The sequence below is a fragment of the Barbus barbus genome (assembly GCF_936440315.1).
Source record: "Barbus barbus genome assembly, chromosome: 4".
Lineage (NCBI taxonomy): Eukaryota > Metazoa > Chordata > Actinopteri > Cypriniformes > Cyprinidae > Barbus > Barbus barbus.
Window position 1 is genome coordinate 23,296,718 of NC_136732.1, and position 19,850 is coordinate 23,316,567.

Here is a 19,850-nt window from a genome sequence, read left to right on the forward strand (position 1 = left end):
CTAATGTAATCCAGCTGAGGCCACATTTACATATCTTTAATTAAAGAGACATGGGCTTCTTTCAAACACTGCTCCCCAGACCAGCAGACTGAGGGATAGCTCCATGAGTTTTGACACACACAACGCAGCTAAATATGGTTTTCGCTCTTCTTTCGAGTACTTAATCCTGTTCTGTGGACACAAAATGAGGGGGTTTAAGAGAGCGAAAACCACATTCTACTCAAATAAACTCTGCTCCTAAAAACTACACAGAATTTGTCTACATAGTATTTAAAAATAAGGATACATTTTTTTTTGTGATGAAGATTAGGGATGCACTGAATTGAAAATTCTTGGCCAAAGCCAAAACTGACAAAATGAAACACTGGGCCGAAGGACGAATACCGAACACAGTATTTTTCAATTTTATTTTCACCACTGCATAAATTAAACAGCCAAAATGTGCTTTTTGCTTTTTTTGTCTTACTTTTCAAAGAAAAAAAATCAACAACAAGAATTTAAAATATTTACTCAACACTGAACATTTTTTAACATTCTAGCAGACATTATACCAACAAAGCACAATTTAACTTCAAATTAATAAGTTAGTAAAATAATATTTTCTGGCCATTTTTGAGACCCCCTTCTTAAACCAGGCATGCATTTTTTACTGTACAAATAAATGCAGCCGTGCTGAGCACAAGAGAATTCTTTTAAAACTTTAGAAAATATCACAGTCCCAATCTGAACACTATGTGTGAATGCTATAATAAATATTAATAGAGCTGTTGTAATTATCATTATTTTTTTTACTTTTTTTATTTCACTGAACAACAGTAAAATTACAATACTAACACTGATGGAGTTCTTGCTTTTTCTCAGCTTTTATTCTGGCAGAAACATCTCAGTGCTTCTTTTTGTTGACAGCAGCAGATTTATAAATGATTGTCATTACGAATTTGGGAAGATGTTTGTTGCAAGTATCGCATTGTCACATGCCTTGTAAAAATTCATAAAAATGTTACCAAGCAACTGATGAGTAACACGGTTTCAGCGCAGATTTTCATCGCGTTTTGGACTTTGGACCCTGGTGCTGTGAGCTCATGCAGCGCTGTCAGAATACATGCAATTCGTGTGTATATTAGAAAACATTGCAATCTAAAAACAAAAATAATGATTTTAAAGCTAAATTTACTAAACCCAAATATTAAAATAATAATAATAAAAAAAACAGACTGATTGAGTAAAAAGGCTATTTTGATTACCCCATTACACTTACTTGTAGGTTTAAAATTCTACATGTCACATATATTGTCCAAGTACAAATATTTCAGCAAATGAGTTATTGCGCTCCTATTTCATTGTGCTCTCTGATTGGTGCGCATGGCGGTGCTCGTTCTAAATGAAGTCTGTGAAGTTTAGCGCAGAATCGCAAAGCAAAAGATCATGCACTTCTGACAGCAAAATGGAAATATTTCCATGACTTTCTAACATTTACAGATGGATAATATACCTGTGAAATGTAAGTTATGCATTAAGGAAAACAGCACAACACAAAACACATTAAACAGCGCGAGTAGCATCTCTGTCAGTGGCACACGCAGCCTTTCTGTCAGAACCGCTTTAAACTGAAACTGGAATCTATAGGCTACTACATACAAGTTTTTTTTAAAGCCCTTCATATAAAGCTTGTCACATGTTTAGAACAAATTGTATTATGCACTTTCTTCAAAGCAGTTCAGTCTGTGTCCTCCCTAGACATTTTTTCAGATGCGCTCGTATCAAACTACTGTATATCGATATTAATGGTATTGCTTCATACTGTATTGCTTATAAAAAATATATCGATATATCGTACAAACTCGGTATACCGCCCAGTCCTAATATCTATTAATCTATATCAATCTCTCTCTCTCTCTCGGTCTATATATTTATTTATTAAAATCTTACCACTCTATTGCCATTTTATAATAAATACACATTAATTCTAGTTATGCCAAACTCTATTAATGTTTAATCAGAAATTGTGTGAAAAAAAAATATATTATATATATTTTTTTCACACAATTTCTGATTAAACATTAATAGAGTTTGGCATAACTAGAATTAATGTGTATTTATTATAAAATGGCAATAGAGTGATTTTTTTTTTTTTAATTATAAATAAATTTATATTAGGGCTGGACATTATTATTTTATCACGTGTTAACGCAGTTTTTTAAATTATTATTATGAAAGCCTGTTGCTCACTGGCTCTGAATTCACATACAGACAAACCATGGGTCACAGGAGGGGTGGGATGTTGATCAGTACTGACTTGGGATGGGTGTCATCACGCGTCTCAACCAATGAGAGCATTTGAGCCCAAGACTGCAGCAGTGTTCACATGAACGCTCCCGTTAAAATCATTTAGGCAACGCATCAACATTCACAAACCACTGTTCACTGTTGTATTTAACAGAAAAGAATGTAATCTGCTCGTAATCACGACTTCATAGCACGTGAAGACAGCAGAGAGGCACTCTCGCTCAGCACAGTGGAGTGGAGTTAATCGTTTTGTTAACTTTTGTGGTTTATTATTTTGAGTCGTTTGGGATGCGGTGACATACGGCCCTCTCACAATATATATATATATATCATGCAATCATGCTGCACATACAGAAGTTCCACGCTCCGGTGCGGTTAGCGCTCACACTACATGTGTACTGCGCCCGAGCCTTGGCCCACCTCTTCCAACCGAGCCAGGGCCAGCTAAACAAACCGCACAGAGCGATCACACTAGTCAAAGGAACCGGGCTTTGCCTAGTGTGAGTTCACCCTTATTCACCCTTATTCTCCCGCATCCCACACACACACGAGTCTCTAACCGCCTGCACTCGCACTCGCCCATCAAGTGTCATCCCACGCCGCACTCATACCCCCTTTCCACCAGCTGGAACCAGGTGCTAGTTCAGAGCCAGTGCTATAGCCGGTTCTTAGTTGGTTCGACTGGCGCACCCTTTAAGAACCGGTTGCTTTTCCACAGGTTAGAGAGCCAATACAGAGCCAGGTCTTACGTCACTGAATACGTTTCATGTTTTGGTTCACTAGCGCGGCACAACGGGGTGCATCAGCGCCACGCAGACAGATCGATCGATCGGCACACAAAACACTAAAGCACCGCGAGAGCGAGCGAAAAGGATAAAGAGCAGTCTGCTTTCCAGTTGCTCCCGCAGCACCCCAATGCCTCGCACCGACCGGTCCACGCAGCGCCAATCCATCCCGAACAAGCCTAAACAAACTATCAACAATGGTGGACATTGCGTTACTATTGATGTTCATGGCTTTGCGAACCTACATCGGCATCCAAACATGGAGAATCAAACGTTTTCGCGTTTAGCTGCTATTTCAAATATGGCGGTCCAAAGTTTCTGTTCGTCTTGTTGGTCACGGTAACCCCGCCCCCAGCTCCTGACGCAAGCGGTTCTTCCTTCTAGCCCAGCAATGTTTTGGTGCTACTTACGAACCGCTTTTCCTGGTTTGGAGCTGGTGCTTGGGGTGTCGAAAGACAAAGAACCGGTTTGTAACTAGGCTCTGGCTCCGAACCAGCACTGGAACTGCCTTGGTGGAAAAGGGGTATCTGTTGCGTTGGGTCCCGTGATTGTGCAGGTCTTCTACTCGGAAGGCGCCTGTTATAATGTTATGATCGAGGCTCTGGACTCTGAGCATAACTTGTTTTTCTATAACAAACTATAAAATATTTTTAAAAAAATAGTTAATGCCCTGGCAGTGGCAAATAGCTTTGGTTTTATATTTAATTTGATTACATTAATGGTTAAATTGAGATTTACAAGAAATATTTTAACTGCTAAAGTTACAATGTAAAAGGAATACTGCTATAAAAAAGCACTTTATTTGTTTAAAGTGTTTGCAAACCAGATGTTATTGCACGTTTGTTCATATAGCAGTACGTTTAAATGAATAAAGTGCACAATACTCTACTTTTGAATTCATTATTGAATTTTATGCATAATGCGATTAATCGCAGAAAATCATCAGATTAAAAATGTTAATCTACATACATATATATATATATATATATATATATATATATATATATATATATATATATACATATATTTATTCATTTACATTTTAAACACTGATTTTTATCCAGTAAAATCATAAAATCCTGCGAAGTCATGGGGCCTTTAAATGCTGTTGTAAACAATGGGGCACCTTTGAGTCAAAAAGGTTGAGAGCCACTGCTCTATAATGCTAATGGTTAACATTTTCCCCCCTCATCACAGCCTTGGTTACGTCAGCAGAAAAGTTGCTGCATGCACATGCAAGGCATAAAATTATTACATTTTGATGAAATGAGCACATCACACGCTGATGAATTGTGCACAATAGGACCAGGCACCATCATTTAGTAAATAGAGCCAATTGAGCATTCACGTCATCTTCAAATTGCATTTTCCAATAAATTAGGTGATTAGCACAGAGGAAGTACTTGGCCTATCAACTCAAAGGGCCTGGGTGTTTTTTTAAACGTTTCCTTGCATTCAAGAACGCACCATGTAATTTTGCTTGTCTGGTCCTGAGAGAAAGCTTGATTCCTCAAGGAACAACGTAATGAGAGGAAAGATGCTCAGCCCACACAACACTAGGATGAAGCCGAGCATCGGGGTGACGCTCTCCCCCCACCATTCTGGACCTTGTGATGGGGGGGGGGGGGGGGGGGGGGGGGGGGCGCCTGTCAGGGCCAGGGGTCTGTGTGATATTAGCCGTCTGCCAATCCGGCGTGGAGAATGGACACAGAGTAATTACTGCTGCTCTTACTGCCTCATCAATCTCTCTCTATCGCTGTCTCTCTCTCTCCCCTCTCCCCCTTCACACTCTATCTTTCTCACTCCTGGAACAGAGGAGAGAAAAACAGACTAAGTGACAGAGCACCACACAAGAAACGCCGAATGAAATAGGGCCACTACTGAATGATGATGTTCGGGAGGCTGGTTTTACACATTTGGTTGCTGTATGCATGTTAAAATTTTTATTTTTTGCTGTTTATTCTGAGGCCAGGTTGAACGCATTAGTCACGCCGCACAAACGTTTGGTCTGTCTGAGTAACTGTTGAGGCTGAGTTCATCTCTATTGCAGTTTATTTAAAGTTGTAAAAAGTCTCACACTCCACTGGCTCCTTTAACCATAGGCCTGCAGGCTCTGCCTCGTAAAATGAGTCTGAGATTTCCAACAACTCATAAAATTTTACAAGAGGGTTCAAATTAAGGTCTTTCAAAAATGAATGATAATTAAAAAGCCTTAATTAGGTCTTTGACCAACCAGACCGTGAAACCGGAGCCATGTAGTTCATACAGGTTGGTTATAAACAAGGATTTGAGCTCGTTTTTCTGAACCAGGTGGGCTTGATGTGAAACTACATACATCTACATGGAAACAGTCTAGAAATTTTACACAACATGCAGGCGATAGCTTTATTGGCTGACGTTTTCCAATACTTGGAAAGCCATTTGTTGGTGGCAAACTGTTTGAGCACTTTGAATGATTTGCTACTTAAACTGTCAGGATAAGTTACTGATATCAAGCCAATCTTAAACCATGCATCAAGTAAAACAATGTGTTAAAACACCACTAGCCATAGTCAGGCAAATTTATATGTCTGAACGGTCAGCTGGATCTGACCATTCTGACCAGCTGGATTTTTTCTTCTCATGACCACTCTTGCGGTCTTGCTAATAATGAAAAATGACAAGAGACAAGACATGATTATTTCATGGAAACAGGAAAGATACTGTAAATGCAAGAAGATACATAGACATGCACTGGACATTTTGTCCTTTTAAAAGCTAATTCAACATAGTTTAAGAACCATTAACCAAAGGGAATATAAAAAGAAAATCATATTTAATTATGCAGCACAGGGTTTATTTGAGGCCATGGTGTTCTTAGTTCTGCCAAATCATTTATTTGTTTCTGGGATTTTAATAGCAGAAATGCACTATGAGTAAAGTTGACCCGGCCGGTTCTTCTGGTAGGTACTCTACAAACATCACATGACTTCACTATTTTCAGCTATTAGCAAGGGAGTTAACAGCTATAGAAGAGCCAAGAGAGTAACCAGAAAACCTTCTGAAACACAAATTCAGGATTCAAGATTTTAAGCTCTCTGAACCGAAGGGGACATTTCTGTTCCATCTGTACCACAAACATAGGTGTAGGACACAAAAGGAAGTACATCTGGTGCCCAGTTTTTACTGTTTTAATGTGTTATTTGAAGATTCTTTGCTATTTTTTTGTGAAATTTGATAGCAATTTCTAAGAGAAAATTGTTTATACACCATTTTGTAAGTCTAAACAAGAATAATATCCAATCATTACAATATGTCAAAGACTGTTATTGTTAATTAAAACTATTAAAAAGTTACTAAATAAAGCCAAAATAAAATACAAACGTCAAATAAAAACACATTAAAATAAGCCATGCATTAAAATACATTTTTCTTTTCTGAGAAAAACTGAACATGCAGTTTTCATGACCTTATATTAACTGAGAGATGACATTTATTCCTTTAAAAAATAACAGCATTATGCAAATGAACTACAAAAAAGCTAAAATATATATATATTACAATTCTAAAGATCCACAGCACATATATTATACAATTTTCCTGTTATACATACGATCACTAGCTCAGTTGCTTCTATTCTGAACCTTTTAATATATTTTATATTTTTAGCAATTTGAGTGAAAAGTGGGATTGGAAAATTAACCTGAATTACAAAATGCACTTGTATTCTCCATGTGTTAAATGCAATATGGATGCAAGAATATCTGAGGAGTTCACACGATCAATGTCACAAATGTGCTTTGATTAGTCACCCAGAAATAGTGCAGAATCGTAAATATTGCTTATATATTATTTTCGTTTTAAGCTTACCTAACGTTTCTTGTTTTAAATTGTTCCACTATAATTTGCGACTTAACAGTTCGAATCGCAGATTTCCGATGCAATCGCCAAACTGTGTTTTAACCCAAAACATTGATGGCGACAAAAAGTTCATGTCCATGTTTCTCATCAGCTAGCTATAATAATACTGGCTGAGCTTCATTTACAATTCAAAACCAGTAAAAACAGAAAGAACAAAAGCAGGTGACCTCGGACGGATGAGAACAAAAGTCCGGGTGCTGAAAAGGGTGAGAATCAACTTGCTGCAACCGTTTTAAGTTGATGGGGGAGGGTCAAGACCGAAGAGACAATTGGCTCGGAAACCTCATCTCTCTCTTAATTTGTTTCTAAGGAGATTAATTAACAAATCTTACATTTCACGCACATGAAGTTTATGTTAAACAGATGGGGAAATGCAAAGGGGGGGTTAGTGTGATTTGCATTTGAGCAGAACATTTCCTTAACAATAAAAAAACAATCTTCCCAACTGCAGCAGCACTCCGAGGAATTCAATGCCCCTCCCCCACTCATCCCTAACCCTCCCCTCCACCTCCATTACCATATCAAAGCCCCGAGTTCAGAGCAAGACTTCTCTTTCAAGAATGGAAGCAAGGCATCATGAGGGAGGAGGAGGAGGAGAGGACAAGACCGCAGCGGCAGGGAAAGGCCTGAGCTCCAGCTTGCTTTTATCCCTGCTGTTCGGTGCAAGAGAGAGAGAGAGAGTGAGACAGAGGCAGACACACCGAGACTGTGGAAAACAGATGTAAAGACTACTGATCAGCACTACAATCATGTGCAGTAGAGGAGGCTGCCTTCTTTAATTCACAATCCAGAGGCAGGAGATAAAAGCTGCGGGGAGTCTTGGAGAGAGGCAGTGCAGGTATATATATATTTATATGGAGCTGGGAAGGAGGTGGGGGCCGTGCTGATCACAATGATGGACACCATCCACCACACGACTCCACTCAGAGCTGAGGCCTGTTCAGACAAAGTCCGACCAGATTTTCAAGAAAAACAATACATTCTTTGCAAACTCCAGCGTACAGGATTGTGAAATGTTGTACTGCGACAAGCCGTGGTTTTTATCCGAATGCTAGTCTGATTTAAAATGTTTAAATCTCAACCAACTAGAGAAAACAGAATTCAGAATCGCATTCTACTGAAGGTTTTTTTTTTTTTTGCACAGAGACCAAGATTTTTCCTACAACAATACAAGACGTTAATATGGTTACAAAACAGCTGCCATCAATCCTGGATATAAAATTCCTTAATTTTCCATATGTTTTGTATTTTTCCAAACACGTTTAGTTTCTGAATTCAACTAAATCAATTTTTATTAAAAGTTTTGTCACTGAATAGCAGCACAAGAAATGTCTAAGTTAATTTAGAGCAGTTAGAAACCAGATTATTTTCAAATCTATTTAATTTATAGTTTTATACATTATTATACATTTATAATAATGTATATTTATAATTCATATTTATTACTTACTATATTATATTGTGTGAACCTGGACCACAAAACCAGTCATAAGTAGCACTTGGTTTATATATATATATATATATATATATATATATATATATATATATATATATATATATATATATATTATATATATAAACTGCATGTATATACAATTGTATATAAACAATCTAAAAATACATATAATAAAATATATTGGGACTTAGAATTCCCAAATTCTATTTATTGCAAATACAAAGAATTTTAGTTTTGGCACAAAAAAATGCATTTTGTCACAATGCACCATATTTACCATAAACAGGCCTTAACAGCGAAACCGTGGCTCAGATCAGACAATAATGGCCTCGATCCTGTCATCTAGTAAATCAGCTCATTTACGCCGAAGTCTTCAGGGTAAAACACAGATTGTAGATTAAGTTTGGCGATAACCGAAGTGATGTATGGAAAAATTCTGACCATTAACTTCGCCTGTCTGCACTGCCGACAACACCTTCCATTTAGTGCTGCATTTCTCCCCGGCCCTTTCTCCACTGGCAAGCTAAATGTGAAAATCAAAGTGAATGACATTAGGTAAATAAGACAGCAGGTTGCCTTGGCAACAGGGACAACCCCTGATACCCATTCCTCTAGCCTACCCTTTACTTGCATCCAATTATAGGAAAGTAAGACTGGGTTATTGACAGATTGCCACAAACAGACCGCTGCACATCATTTTTGCACTGTAATTCCACATGAGCATGCTTGTTACAGAAGCTGAGATGGATTCAAGCTGCAGGATATGACAGGAAAGAAACGAGAGAAACCATGGCACAAAGACAACGCCAACACCTCCATAAATATTTAATCATTTGTCAGCCTCTAGTTTGAGGGGAGAAAGCTGCAGATCTGCCAGAGAACTGACCACTGTGGATCTTCCGAGTTAAGATGCGGGAGCCGTTTTCCTGTTTGGACCGGGATGGTTTGCGTGGATGGGGTTCACAATGAGAAACGTAACCTCTAAAGCATTGAGACCAAAGCAAATACACTTGTTGCTAGTTCAAAGCTTTGAAATGAGTTCAAGTGAGATTTCACACAATGCAAACACTGAATCCATTGCTATGACACTTAATGATTGCAGTGGGCGATACAATAAGACACCTGGAAAGCCCAGAGGAACGTTAAAAAAGAGCACAGGGACACAATAAATTCAGCCTGATGATTATTAAACACTTTTCTCTGCATATGGTCAATGCAGAATCAATACGGTGTAATGAAAAAGATCTACTAGCAATGTGGGAGTGCGGCTTGAAGACGCAAACCCGCACAGAAGTTCTGCAATGGCAGAGCAAGTGAACGACTTACCAGTTTTTTCTTTGATCTCGCATAAAACGCTGAAGAGAGCCGGCTTCATCCTGTGACAGTTCAGTGCGTGTTTTCTGTAAGAGAGAAAAGGAACGTGTTAGAGAGACTCTGATTATATTCCATCTCAAACTGTCAACATATCGACCGCTATTTGGCCATTTTAAGTTTATTGGCATCTGTCGAATACTGTGCCCAATTAACAAAGTGCCCTTCTGTCAGTTTCCAAATCTACCAATAGCCTCGTCAATGAGAAATAAACATGTAGAGGGAAATTCAAAGCCACTGATAGAGCCATTTATTTATTTACTTTGCATAGGTGTTATTTCAGTGCCCGAATGACTAAACAAATTATTCAAATAAGATCATAGTCCAAACGCTCCCACAAAATATGTGATCCGAGAGCAATTTGCAAAGTGCAATTCCCCATTTTGTGGGCCATTTCTGAAGGACGCAGCAGACTAACACAATCTGGCATACTTTACCACATTGCTTTAAACTGTAGAAAGTAGGCCCTTCTACTGCCAATGTCTGAATATATGGCTATACATAATGCTGATCGACATCATTTGATTAATTACTGCTGCCACAATCAACAGAAAACATACACAAAAGCCGCTCTTACACAAAGTCCATTTACCACTTGTATTTAGTGCCTGAGGTTTTTGAATTAGCCCCAAAATGTTTTCACATTTTTGTGAGTTTTGAGTATATAACGTAAAATAAGGGCTCATCTAATTCACCATGCTTATATTTTATCATCATCGATTTTGCTCTAGACATTCATTTTAAAAACTCATATGTCCTCTTATTCCCAAACATGTCCTGGGCGGGATTACTGAAGTGCCTAAAATGTCCAGATTTTGGCTTTGTTTTCTTGCTTAAAGTAATGACTAAAACGTAGTTTAACCAATAGCGTGCAGCGTGCAGGTGTTGAACAGAATTGACTATTCATGGTTTGCGAGGTGGGATCTACATAGAACGGTCAAAGGAAAGCAATGCAAATATGCTTACATATAATGTATACAGACTACAGAGCACGTCAATAGGAAAACAAAGCCAAAACCTGGGCATTTTAGACTATTTTGAAATCCCAGCCAGGACAGGTCCAGGAAAGAGAGGACATATGGTCACCCTATTTTTAGAGAATTGTTCATGATAGATTCTTCAAAGTCTCAATTTAAGTCTCAATTTAAAGCATAAAACAAAAGGATTTATGGTTATTGAAGACATACCAACAACCTTTAACATTCTTTGCTGAATATGATTGCAATCACAGGTGCAAACATCTACTCCAGAATCAATCAAGATGTAATGGACACACTAAGACTCGAGTCTCTTAAAAAGCTCAGTGTCTGTAGATTGAGAAGATACAGCAGCAGTCTCGGCTCACTCCAGCTAAATGAGTAACTGACACATGGTCCTCATTTGTCTTCAGGGAAAAGCATTCCACCCTTTAATGGTATTATCCAGCCCTTTTTACACCCTGAACGTGCTTAATTTAGTGAGCAGGTCTGGAGAATATCAAAACAAGTGAGGACCCTCTGTCTCGCAGAAGAAACATTCTTCTCAAAGCCAGAATCATATGTGCTAAATCCAATCATCGATCATTTCAGGGCAGTTTCCCATCAGCAAACTTTATTTCCAGGCTCGGTGAGCTCGGATGCATGGGAAGCTTATCTACGCACAGCCAGATTTCAGTGCTACTGTATTAGAGAGCAGATGAAGCATTCTTTCGAGGAGCACCATTAACCCTTAACAAATGCCAATAATTGAGGTGTACTCGTTAAAACTGTTCAACTCGCAGCTGGGATTAACATGCCACCTGAGCATGAAAATGATCACGTGACATACATCCACTTGTAAAAGGTTTATTCTTAGCATCAAAAAATGTGTTGCATTTTGCTGAAATTCTATGCTACAAATCTCTGCACTAGCCTGAATAATATTTTATGAGAAAGTCCTGAACACCACAAAACTCGCTGCCTAATATTGCAGTTGGCCGCAGCTAAACAAAGTTAGAATGTTTCCCTTTCGCTCCGAGGCAAACAGATAACATGGGAAATCCCAAAAAAAGATTGTTTTTGGTGGATGAGGCCTTAAGCTGATGACACACAGTGCAACTCGTTGGGTAATTTTGTTGGAAATGGGCAACGGCACTAGCTTGGGCAATGCTGAATAGGTTACTGTTGATTAGTTAGCTTGTCTCATCACATTGCCTACTTTCCAGCTGTCGTGTTTATCATCCAACATGAGTTAGAGGCCGAGCAAACTTCAGATTTACTTCTAGCTAAGGCTTCATTTGCTGCCTAAAATTTTCTTTGTTGGCGGCTTTAACATGTTCACACCCAAATATTTCAGGTATGTTGCATTCAACGCAAGAGGCACAAATATTTAAACACGTAAGATGGCAAAAAATGGACAGCTGAGTCTTGAGTATATGTTATTTCCTTTCACTTGAAAACGAATGCAATATAAGCAAGACAAATACAAAAACATCAAATAACAACAACGGACATTACAAACAGTAATCCAAACTCATGTCTATGGATGGATGATCATGAAAAAGCGTAACTGACACAACTGAAACATTTACTGGGGTGCAATGACAAGGGAAGGGTTTTTTACTATTGTTAATTGTTTAACTATCTTAAGAGAGTTTCACTCTGATCAGGGCCTGAGAGTGGGTGAATTATTCTTATGTGTGGTTTTTATGTGAACACTCAAGCTGAATTTTAAAACTAATACCATCTGATGAGGTGGTTTGAGTATTGTTTACTTTAAGTTGCTATGTATTTGTATTTACTTTAAGTTGCTATGTATTGCTATGTTGCTATGTCTCATAATGTGAGATTGTGTTTTACCTTCTCATGCACATTATTTTAAATATTTTTGGCCATTACAGGCTATTATACAAAGAGAATGATGACATGCAATGAAACAGAGGAAATAAGTCACTTATTCTCATTTCTAATGATAACAAGGGGCATATTTTTAAACTATTGTCAAATACACACAGACATTTTCTGTGAAAATTAAGGTTTAAGTGTTCAATCTGAAGTGCTTTTTTATAATTGAAGAAAACTACAATCAAAAATATTTATTTTATAGTACTTATTTATTAAATGACAAAAACATTATTATAAATGAAAATAATAATTTTATATAAATTGGCAATTATATTGTTGCTAACTTAATAATAAAAACAATCAAGTAAAACAAAAAAAAATGATTAAAAAAACTATTAAGTGGTTTTTGAACAGACTATCACAACTAAAACTGAAGAGCCCTTTTTCGGGCCAGGGCAATGTGAATATAATGAGAACTGGGTTCTTTCCCACTATATTCACATTTCGGTCTGTTCAAATGAGTCTGAGTTTGGTTCTTTTAAATGTTTAAATGTGAGATCTTTTATAAAAGACTGAACTGCGTCTTAAACTGTATGAGGGTGCATTTTTCTCTTTGTCATCAGCATGGAGGGGATGATGGGGGAGAGAAGAGGAGGGGGTGCTCATGCGCTCCTGTACTGACCTGTGCTGGAAGTTGAGCGGCAGGGCACACCCTGCTGTGCTCCCCCCCAGCTCCCCCTCCCTCTGTGGGGTCCACTGCGCCGGTGCCTCCTCTGGCCAGCATCTGGACACAGGGCAACAGGGTGAGAGGCTCAGGGCAGCAGGCTCAGACAGCGCTGGCATCTGCCCCCACCGTCCCAATGACATCCCACCCCATCCTCCCCTTACACTGGGACAACAGACCCCCACAGTAAATAATGCAGATCAAGAGAAGAAAAAATAAACAAATCAAGTACTGTGGCATATGAGGATAAAATCAGAACATGTCTGATTTTGACAAAAAATGTTTGAAATGTCGAAACAAAGACCAACTCATTACCTACTAAATGCAAAGTAAACCTAGAGTCACATGAAAACAAAATGTGATGTTTAGCAGACTAGACCGCTGGACTAAAAATATCTAACCAACAAATATTAAACACTTACTCAATGAATAAGGACGTATGCATAAAAGCCAAAGTGACTTAGTGATATAAATGCTTAAATTGCAGCTCTTTTTTGTCTGTCAACTCAGTTGACCTTATCTACCAATACCTACAGTGACAACAACAGACCAAAGCAAGTTAAGAAGTCTTGTGCATTTCATTTGTTTTAACATGTAGTGAAAAGCAATCCAGACAAGACCACGTCTAAACGCGCTCTTCCATTTCTGAGCGAAGCACGTGCCTCCACTCAGCAAATAATGCAGGTTTGGGACACATTATACTAATTAATTTAAGAGGCATTATGATCCATTTAATGAGATACCACAACTGTGCATATTTCATTAGTCTCAAATAAAGGAAATGTGTTTATAAAAGACAGAAAAAAAAGAGAAATATGCATTGTAGTGTCCAAGAATGCTGACCGCACTAGGTAAAATCCCTCTAAAGCAGAGTAAAGCTCCCCACTCTGCAAATGAAGCCGCCTTCTCTGCCCTAAAACCATCCCACACTTGACAAAATAATAATGCATATTTCTCTCAGGTATCTGAACTATTTCAGGTCTGTGCGGAAGCACCGAAGGGCTTTTTTGCTTCATAACTTAAGGCGGCGAGGCTTATACTCAAGAATAACTGCAGAATATCAGTGACAGAGAAGAAGTGACTAAAGAGGAAATGCATTTACATCCATCACTAACAATATCTGGCATTACCCTTAAAGCAGTCGTTCACCAAAAAAAAAAGAAAAAAAAAAAGTCTTAATTTTGTCATTCACTCACCCTCATGTCAATGTGATGCTTTGAACAGTGTTTACACTGCCTTTTTTCATACAACTGAAAACTCCCTTTGCTGTAGCTCTCAAATCTAATTCACTTCTGCATATTCAAACTTGCCATATTATGATCAGTTATGAGACACACAAGAACCAACGGTGTTTTGCAACATTAACATGACACATGGTGTGACAAATCTTCATGCCAGTTTGAAGATGCAAAAGTTCAAATTAGATTTGCAAGCTACAGCGGAGGGAAAAAAGTAGTAATAGGTTACCTTGAACAGTGATTTATACCTAATCTAGTTCTTAAAAATGTATTTTGTTATCTTTATTGTTGGGTATTATCGATGTAATAAAAAAAACACACTCTTACACTCTGGAAAACTTCAGACTCCCCTTGCTTCAAAACTTGGTAGAATGAAATGCTTCATGTTATATGAACAGAAGGTATGTTCTTTTGAGCCTACCTTTTGCATTGTCAAATTTCAAACTGTGTGGCTTTCTTGGATTTCATCAGGTCTGCATAATATACCCTTACATAAAGTTCTCCCTGCAACAATTTTTTTAGACCTTTCTTAAGTCTACACTGAAAGAAATTAAGCATAGAAATATTATTCGCTCAGAAATTGTTGATAAATTTCACAAAAAAAAAAAAAAAGAAATGGCAAGAAACATTAAATTAAACATGAAATTCTGAAGTAAAAACATCTGAAACAGTACTTATAAAATATACTAAAAAAACAATATCTTTGTTTTATTGACAAATATGTGTATGCATATGTTTATGTAGAATTCATGTGAATTGGGACATTTTTTTGTCATTGAGTTGACTGAAAAACTCTATATATTCTAGCGTAGGTGATATTAAATCATTTTTGGCTTGAGTAAAAGCAATTAATTTGGATGTTACCCCACAAGAAACATTTATGATTTTATTTATTAACAGTTTGAGATGTCGGTCTGTTTCTCATGTTCAGTTAACATATGGCTTCATAAGACTTTATCTTTGGTCATATTGATTGTCATTTTAATAATACTTGAATACTTAATTCATGAAAGTGAATGAGACTAATGCAACTCCATTCACTTTCATGACTCTGAAAACAGCAGCCAGGTCATTCTGCAAAACAATTAAAGAAATTTACATTTTTAGATGAACAATTCCTTCTTTCGATGTTTAATCTTCATCCAAACACCTTAAAAACCCTCTTCATATAGACCAACACAACATTCATCTCAGGGGTCTTTTGCACAAGTGAAACAAAAAGTCACAGCACAACACTATGACCCAATAAACGCAGTATAAACATAAAGGCAACATGGTTGCGTTCATAAATTTTCTGTGTAGAGACCCTCATCTCATTAATAGAAACTCAATTTGCGGACAGCTGCACACGCGCACACATTATAGGAGAATTGATTGCGCCCAGCACACAATGAAAAGGATGAACACCAGGGAGGAGGAGGAGGGTAAAAGAGAAGTGAATTAATTAAGAGAACCAGGTGGTCAAATGGCTTGGTGGAAAATCACAAGCCAATGACACATATACAAGCACATACGATCCCTCATTAAAAAGGCAGCTTTTGTCGAGGATCGGCGGCTGGAGCTGACCTTTCAACAGATCGCAGGTCACCAGTGATCCATAAGAGATCAATTTCAATGCGGTCAACAGAAATACACTGACTGTACGAGCGCAGGATTTGCGGGAAAGTCGTCAAACCTGTCGGCTATTTTCATCTCGAGGTTAAGTCTGACACTGTTTGACGGCGATGACTTAATTAAGCGCGCGCTGATTATCTATGCTAATGACAAGGTAGCACATTAATCCAATTCATTTATCTAGTGGGGCCTCGATCTGGCAGACGCTCACGGAAGACCAAATGGCTTCAGAGCCCATGGGCTCCTGATAACAAACATACTGGTTGACCTCTAAAGCCTTTTTGGCCCCATTTAGCAAAATCAGAGGAGAGAAATATACTTGCGTAATTCTAGTCGTATAATCAGTTTGGAGCGTATTTAGTGTGACTGGAAACCGGCGTTTTGTGCGTTAGTTCGTCGCCAAAAAATCAATATAATCAAAAGATGTTGACCATTTCAGCCACAGGGATCTCTAGTATTAAAAACTACTTTATCGTTACAATAACTTTAATTGAGTACATTACGTAACCATCAACCAATTATTTAGTAGATGCCTTTATCCAAAGCAAGTCATTAAATCTTCAAATACCGCGACTGTTTATCTAACGCTAACTTTTAACAACTTAAAAATGGGAAGATGCAAGAACACCCAAACAAATGAAATGAACACCTTAAGTGCATTTTGTTTCTAGTAAAACTGTAAATATAACACCGGTGCAATGCATTCTATCACATGCGATTTTCAGCCGACGCAATTATTTATACAGTGTCTATACAATGCAAAGAGATGTTAGGTTTTATCCAGCTGCTGTTGCACAGCAATTCCCCTTCAGAAAAATGAAGTATCTATCTATCAAAACAATGCTTTTCTTGTCGTCCTCTCGCAGGTCTTACCTCGCCTGGGCTTCGTCGAGGCTCTCGTCGGTGATGGCCATGATCTGCTGGAGAATATCCCCAATGTCTTGCTGCGGTTGACCGAGGGACTGCTGCTTCCGAACCGAATCGGGGTCACCCACGTCGGCTTGAGAGAGTCCGCCGAGTCCGCCCAGGCCAGCCAGCATTCGTGTTTGATCATCCATAATACCTCGAGCCGAATCTCGCCGTTTCCCCGCCGCAAACCAATGAAAGCGTGTATCAGCGCCCTGTCTCAGCGACCATGAACCACCAGCGGCGTGAATACAAGCGTGGAGCCCAACGAACCGCTATTAGAGGAGAAAACAACGAGAGTGCGACTGAAATGTGGGCTTTAACCACATCAAAACGACGCGCGATGGATGGATAAAGGTGGATAACCAGCTCGCATGGAGAGGAAATAAAATAAACAATGTTTCGGTATTATCTAAAGCAAACCCCTGCACACTAGCACTCCCATAAAGCAGCCTAACAAGAAAATAAAAGCGCCCCTGGAAACATGAAGTATCCCACGCGCGGCATCTCAAAGCAACTCTTCTCTAAACAACTCGCAGTCCGCGATAAAAACCATTCATGTCCACAAATAACGCGACCAATGTGGCTGACCGCTATAACAGTAGAAATCTCAGACACTACTAACAAGCTGGACTAAACCAACCAGAGCGGCTAACGAGCTAATAGAGAGGGGGGAAATCTCTGCTGGAAATAAATCGAAATAGAAACTCTAGCCTTCGCTTATTAGCGTCCCCTCGCTTAGGAAAACACAAAAACTCAACGGGCAAAGCGAATCCTGAGAGCGGCGGAGGAGCGTGACGGCTTTAACGCGTAATTCCGCGATCTCCGACACAATTGACTCGCAGTGTTGGCTAGCTGCTTAGCAGCGGGGCTAACTAGCATTCGAGCGCTGCTAGCAACAGATTCAGACACGGGCTCCACAAACACCCCCGGGACCGACAGCAAACTACCCCGGCTCTGCGCGAAATACCCCGGCTTTAGATGGACGGCGCGAAACTGCTCAGAATGGCGACGCTCAGCTCCATGCCAGCAGACTCGACTCAGTTGGTTTGTTCCCGAGCCGCGGTGCTGTCGTAGAAAGACTTGCCCCTCTCTTGTGTTTCTGCCCTCCTCGGTGGCTCTTTCTCCCCCTCTGAGCAACTACATATGGCTCATACGTCACCATCGCGCACAAAAGAGCCGCGGCTGCGCGTCGCGGAGCCTCTAGGGGCGACACTGAGCGCGCAGACGCCTCGCGCCTCCACCAGTTTGTAAACAACTCGCGCGTCTCAAGCATTACATTGAAAATAAAAAAAATATATATATATACATATACATACATTCTTTTGGAAGTTTCTTGTAATTTATTCCCTCTAACGTTAATAGTTTTTTTTTTCTGTTTGTTCCTTTTGCTATTATGAATGTAAGTGATAATGGTTAAAACGCATATCCTCTATATTTGTATGTTGCATTAATGTTCTTATTTTAAAAAAAGACACCGTTTGTGGGGCACAGTTGCAAAAAAACTTGCGCGTCTCTTTCAAACGCATCGCATGGAGGGGGCTTTTGTTTAGTCACCACAGCTGAACCGAGGCATTTGCACAAGTAAAACCATGGTGACTAGAAGTAAAACAATGACTGATGCCTCAGTGCTGTGCTTTGATTAGTGTAACTGATACACAAGCTGTGGTATTTAGAAACTGGCATTGCATTGGGAATGGATTCACTCACTCCCATTATGTATTAAGAATGAACCTTCAACATGCCTGCGTGTAATTGCAGTGTTACTGTAGTAAAACCATGGTAAGTTTATGTAAGGGTGTCCAGATTCTATAACCAGCATTTCAGTGGATTTTAATTATGTGTAATTTACGAAGCACAAAGAACCCTTGTGAACAAAAACCATCTGTTAACAACATTTTACAAAACAGGCCTACCTAGAAAATGCAAATCAAGTCTACCTGAATGAATCCATCATTCAAAATGTCTGATAATAGAGATATGTTTCCTGTTCATGACAAATAACGACTCAACTTTCTGCTATAAAACATGTCTTTGGGTAAATGGCGAGCAGCTGATGTATTTACAATCTACATTATAATAATTTAATAATAATAATTTTGAATATTCTGCTGGTCATTTAGGGGCATATAAAACACTGAAAACTTAATTTCCTTGTTTCGTTTTGCTCTTCAAGAAAAAGCTCACACAAAAATCAAACTTCGGTCATCATATATTCGCCTCATGTTAATACAAACCTGACTGACTTTCTTCTGCAAAGGACCAAGAAAATATTTTGAGACTTTTCTTTTTTGGTCCATACGCTGTAAGTCAATGGGAACCTAAACTGTTTCATCAACATTCTTCAAACAATCTTCTTTTGTGTGCCACAGAAAAATTTAGATTATAGGTATTTGGTGTCTTTACTACATTTTACATATGTATACCACTGGGCCACAGGATCAGACATTACTTTATGTGAAACACAAAGGGAGATATTTTGAAGAATGTTAATAAAACAATTCTGGTTACCAATGATGTCCATTATATGGGAAGAAAAAGAAATCCTGAGCTTGTCTTCGTGTCCTGCAGAAGAACAAAAGTCACACAGGTTTGGTACAACATGAGGATGAGTGAAAAACATGTTTCATTTTTTGGTGAACTATACCTTTAAAATATAACTTAACAGCATAGTCTAGTCTAGTGTGCACATTACTGTACAATATATTTACTCTACATAGCTTTATACATAAGAAAACAGATTATTAGCAAAAGGTTTATAATATGTTT

General features: G+C 38.6%; 2 protein-coding genes across 6 annotated transcripts in view; both read right to left on the reverse strand.

The window, feature by feature from the left end:
* The window catches only part of LOC306869087 (pre-B-cell leukemia transcription factor 1-like), a 42,482-nt gene extending 24,131 nt beyond the window's left edge, over positions 1–18,351 (reverse strand). Inside the window, exons 1-3 of one of the 5 annotated variants that reach the window (XM_079415684.1) lie at positions 17,049–18,351; positions 13,282–13,383; positions 9,754–9,827 (exon numbers count right to left, since the gene is read on the reverse strand). In XM_079415684.1, the coding sequence (XP_079271810.1) occupies positions 9,754–9,827; positions 13,282–13,383; positions 17,049–17,233 (361 nt within the window). In that variant the 5' untranslated portion in view covers positions 17,234–18,351. The remainder of the gene's footprint in view (positions 1–9,753; positions 9,828–13,281; positions 13,384–17,048) is intronic. The other 4 variants (XM_079415685.1, XM_079415686.1, XM_079415687.1 and 1 more) reach the window with 4 other exon arrangements.
* LOC306869079 (uncharacterized protein) overlaps positions 6,550–19,850 on the reverse strand; it is a 409,393-nt gene continuing 396,092 nt past the window's right edge. Inside the window, exon 3 of the mRNA XM_079415673.1 lies at positions 6,550–6,580. The gene's annotated coding sequence lies outside the window, so the exon portion shown is untranslated. The remainder of the gene's footprint in view (positions 6,581–19,850) is intronic.